The following is a 4,223-nucleotide window of genomic DNA, read 5'->3' on the forward strand; positions in this document are numbered from 1 at the left end:
TAGTGTTAATGCTATGGTTACCTGCATGCTACAGATCGGGAGGTACAGACCGGGAGTTTAACACAAGTAGACGCGTCAATAGAACTCTTAGACAAATGGTATGACGTCGACAACGGTGAGTTACGGTGAGTAACTAGTTAGACATTTTCCAGTGTATAAAGAGAGTTGTGTGACCTGGTTTGCTGACATTTATTTAAGAGATACCAACCGATACCTTAATAGGATAATTATATTAATTATACAGTATGACTATTCCTGTGTATGTCTCTGTCTGTTGTTGAGTAATAAGGGTTGGCTTGTATGTATACGCATATACTTGAATCTGAGCAGAAGATCAATATTCAATGTACCAGCAACACGTTTAAAAGAAACGAATCAGCCTTTCATATTTTGAATGTGAAATGTAAACATGGGACTTAAACTAAAACTAATGCTCCGTATCAATAAGGATAAGAACATGTTTATAAAGCACAGATGAGTATGCCCATTGAATCTAAACGAAATGTATTACTAATGAGATAGTGGTAACTGCAGAGTCCAATCAAAATATGTGAAATAGAAAATTAGGTCACAGTGACCGCAAATGAATGCAAAAGTGGAGTTTGTCGACCGTTTGACTTCTGCTATAGTTCGGACAGTCGGATTAACGCACAGACGGAAAAGGCAAACTCTTCATACGGAAAAATGACTGTTTTCAAGGTTGATGTTACAAGAATACATAGCGAACCAGGAAATAATTTCACGTGGGCAGATACTATTAACAAATAGCATGGAAATTGGATGCAGCACGAGAAGCGTTTCAGTGATCGTGACTTTACAAATCAAGCGCCCCGCCGAGTATGGAATCGTTTAGACGATCAAATAGACGTTCCTTTTTAATCTAGTTTATACCTTCTTATGAAGCAATCAACATTATATCTCCTCGGTGATTGGAGTCAAATCAAACACCTTAGGGATGTTTCGTTTTCATAATAAAGGCAAAAACAAACAGTATAATCCAATAAAAATATTTTCTCAGTTTCATTTTGCCCAGGTATTAATTATCAATTAAATCAAATTTACACTAATCAGTTGATTATTAAGTTCAATAAAATGTTCGCTACTGTGTTTATTTAAATGTTCGGAAGCAAAATATGAAATATATTTCAATTATATATTTCATTTCAATAAATAATCATTTCATCAGAAGAAAAAGAAGAAAACCCCCCAGACATATACAGAAAGTAAATTAATAGTTTTATTGTCAATAAATAATATGTAACAATTTTCAACATATCTAATGAGTGCATTGACCAGGAGTGACCTGAACATCATCAATAGCCATGTCTGCGTGGTAACTGTGGCCTGTGGTACCTTCAAGCTCGAACTGAAATAAACATCAACATTTCTTTAATATGTGTAACAAGTAAGAAAGTATCATCACTGATTCAGATTTATTTTAGTAATTGTGAAAAATTAATTTGAAAAGTCAAGTCAAGTTATCTAGTTCCGGAAAACAACGTGCCTATATATTTTTTGTTTTTAAAAGCTCTCAAAATACTCGGACGAGAACCCAAACTTCCTGGGAGGTCGATGTACCAGAACGCCTGTCCACAATACCCATACTAACGTGGTTGGTCTATGTACCAAACAGTCTGTCCAGACTACCCGTACTTACGTGGAAGGTTGTGGTACTAGACTGTCTGTCCAGACTACCCCTACTGACGTGGAAGGTCGTGGTACTAGACTGTCTGCCCAGACTACCCATACTTACGTGGAAGGTTGTAGTACTAGACTGTGTGTCCAGACTACCCATACTGACATGGAAGGGCGTGCTACTAGACTGTCTGTCCAGACTACCCATACTGACATGGAAGGTCGTGGTACTAGACTGTCTGTCCAGACTACCCATACTTTCGTGGAAGGTCGTGGTACTAGACTGTCTGTCCAGACTCCCCATACTGACGTGGAAGGTCGTGCTACTAAACTGGCTGTCCAGACTACCCATACTGACGTGGAAGGTCGTTCTACTAGACTGTCTGTCCAGACTACCCATACTAACGTGGTTGGTCTATGTACCAAACAGTCTGTCCAGACTACCCATACTTACGTGGAAGGGCGTGGTACTAGACTGTCTGTCCAGACTACCCCTACTGACGTGGAAGGTCGTGGTACTAGACAGTCTGTCCAGACTACCCATACTGACGTGGAAGGGCGTGGTACTAGACTGTGTGTCCAGACTACCAATACTGACATGGAAGGTCGTGGTACTAGACTGTCTGTCCAGACTAACCATACTTACGTGGAAGGTCGTGGTACTAGACTGTGTGTCCAGACTACCAATACTGACATGGAAGGTCGTGGTACTAGACTGTCTGTCCAGACTCCCCATACGTACGTGGAAGGTCGTGGTACTAGACTGTCTGCCCAGACTACCCATACTGACGTGGAAGGTCGGGGTACTAGACTGGCTGTGCAGACTACCCATACTTACGTGGAAGGTCGTGGAACTAGACTGTCTGTCCAAACTACCCATACTGACGTGGAAGGTCGTGCTACTAGACTGTCTGTCCCGACTACCCATACTTACGTGGAAGGTCGTGGAACTAGACTGTCTGTCCAGACTACCCATACTAACGTGGTTGGTCTATGTACCAAACAGTGTGTCCAGACTACCCATACTTACGTGGAAGGGCGTGGTACTAGACTGTCTGTCCAGACTACCCATACTTACGTGGAAGGTCGTGGTACTAGACTGTCTGCCCAGACTACCCATACTGACGTGGAAGGTCGTGGTAACAGAAATTCTGTCCAGAATATGAATACTTACGTGGAAGGTCGAGGAACCAGACAGCCTGAGGTGCATAGTAGCGTGGTGCCATATATCGTTATGATTGCCGGTGATTGTACGCATCAGGACGCGATGAGTCCCGTGAACGAAGTACATCTTGAAACTGCCAATGTCGGCACCGTTGAGATTGTACCATAGGCGGAAACAATAGTCCCCGGATGGGTAAGTAGGTGAGATAAGTACTGCCCTCTGCGCGGAATGATGAGAGGACTCCAAGAACAAGTAGTGGGCTGGACAACGGAATCAAATGCATGAGAGCTTGAAAATAAACGCCATTACAATACTCTACATACCAGGAGAAGGTATGTACTGACTCTGTAGTAGCGTGAATCAGTGTAATTCAACGTTAATACAAGAGATACAAGAGCTGCATATAAAGTGGAAGAATGGTCCTTGTTTTCCACACAGGTATAGGACTTTGGGCGTTATAGGCCCTTTTTGGCCTCATAAAATACGGGTTTATGTCTCTCTTTGTAATGTCATATCTCCTTAACCAGTTGTCGAACGAATTTGAAATTTCATATTTGCGTACTTCATACGTATACGTATATTACAACTAATGCTTAATCTGCCCTAGTCCTGTTCTCTTATCAGTAGCACTATGACATCACATGATATACTTCTATTAACTTTCTAGCGTAGACCACATAGCTTATAGAGGTATCAGATATCAAAACAGAAATGTTCATGGCACATGTCAAGATCCTTACCGGAAGCGCTATTGTCATGGTCAGCATGAGGTCCAGTGTTACGGCTAGGTGTGGAACCGTGACCAACTGACCAATTCATGGTATCGGTGGTGGACTGTGTCCATCCGCAGAGACCATGGTCAAACGAGCAGGTGGTAGCTGGGAACATACAGAACAAAAGAATAGTCTAACATGGATATCAGAGAAAAACCACCAAAAACCCCCACAAAAACAAACAAACACACGACGACAACTAAAATCCGTACATGAACGTTTTCTATCATTTTTACAATTTACAGTTTTTATTGACAGAACTTGAAATTTGAAATGAAATTCACTGTCATATTTCGTTCTTCTTAACACAACTATTTGTATTTTTTCATATTGCGGTTTGGCGGTGACATTTTTTTTGTAACTACATTACATAGTTTTCCAGATGATTTAATATTAAAACCACATATTTTAAAGTTTTGAATTTAAAGATTTTTTTATATCTAAATGATAACAATTATTGTAAAAAGATTTTTTTCAGAAATCGGAACAGAAATGTTATTAGAATTTTTAAAAATCTCATATCACTTGATAGTTCACAGGTTTACAAGAAATATCTTTAAAAAGTTAATCGTGGCAGTTGACAAAATAAGAGAATAAACTGTTATCATTATACGTATGTTATTTTCTCCGAAACCCCCCCCCCCCCCCCC

At 40.4% G+C, this 4,223-nt stretch overlaps 1 protein-coding gene across 1 annotated transcript in view; it reads right to left on the minus strand.

Moving 5' to 3' along the window:
* Positions 1-1,215: 1,215 nt before the first annotated feature.
* LOC110442536 (astacin-like) overlaps positions 1,216-4,223 on the minus strand; it is a 13,820-nt gene continuing 10,812 nt past the window's right edge. The window contains exons 10-12 of the mRNA XM_021486190.1: positions 3,541-3,678; positions 2,810-3,060; positions 1,216-1,366 (exon numbers count right to left, since the gene is read on the minus strand). Coding sequence (XP_021341865.1) covers positions 1,277-1,366; positions 2,810-3,060; positions 3,541-3,678 — 479 coding nt within the window. The 3' untranslated portion in view covers positions 1,216-1,276. The remainder of the gene's footprint in view (positions 1,367-2,809; positions 3,061-3,540; positions 3,679-4,223) is intronic.

Source organism: Mizuhopecten yessoensis, unplaced genomic scaffold (genome assembly GCF_002113885.1).
Source record: "Mizuhopecten yessoensis strain PY_sf001 unplaced genomic scaffold, ASM211388v2 scaffold716275, whole genome shotgun sequence".
In the NCBI taxonomy this organism is placed as follows: Eukaryota; Metazoa; Mollusca; class Bivalvia; order Pectinida; family Pectinidae; genus Mizuhopecten; species Mizuhopecten yessoensis.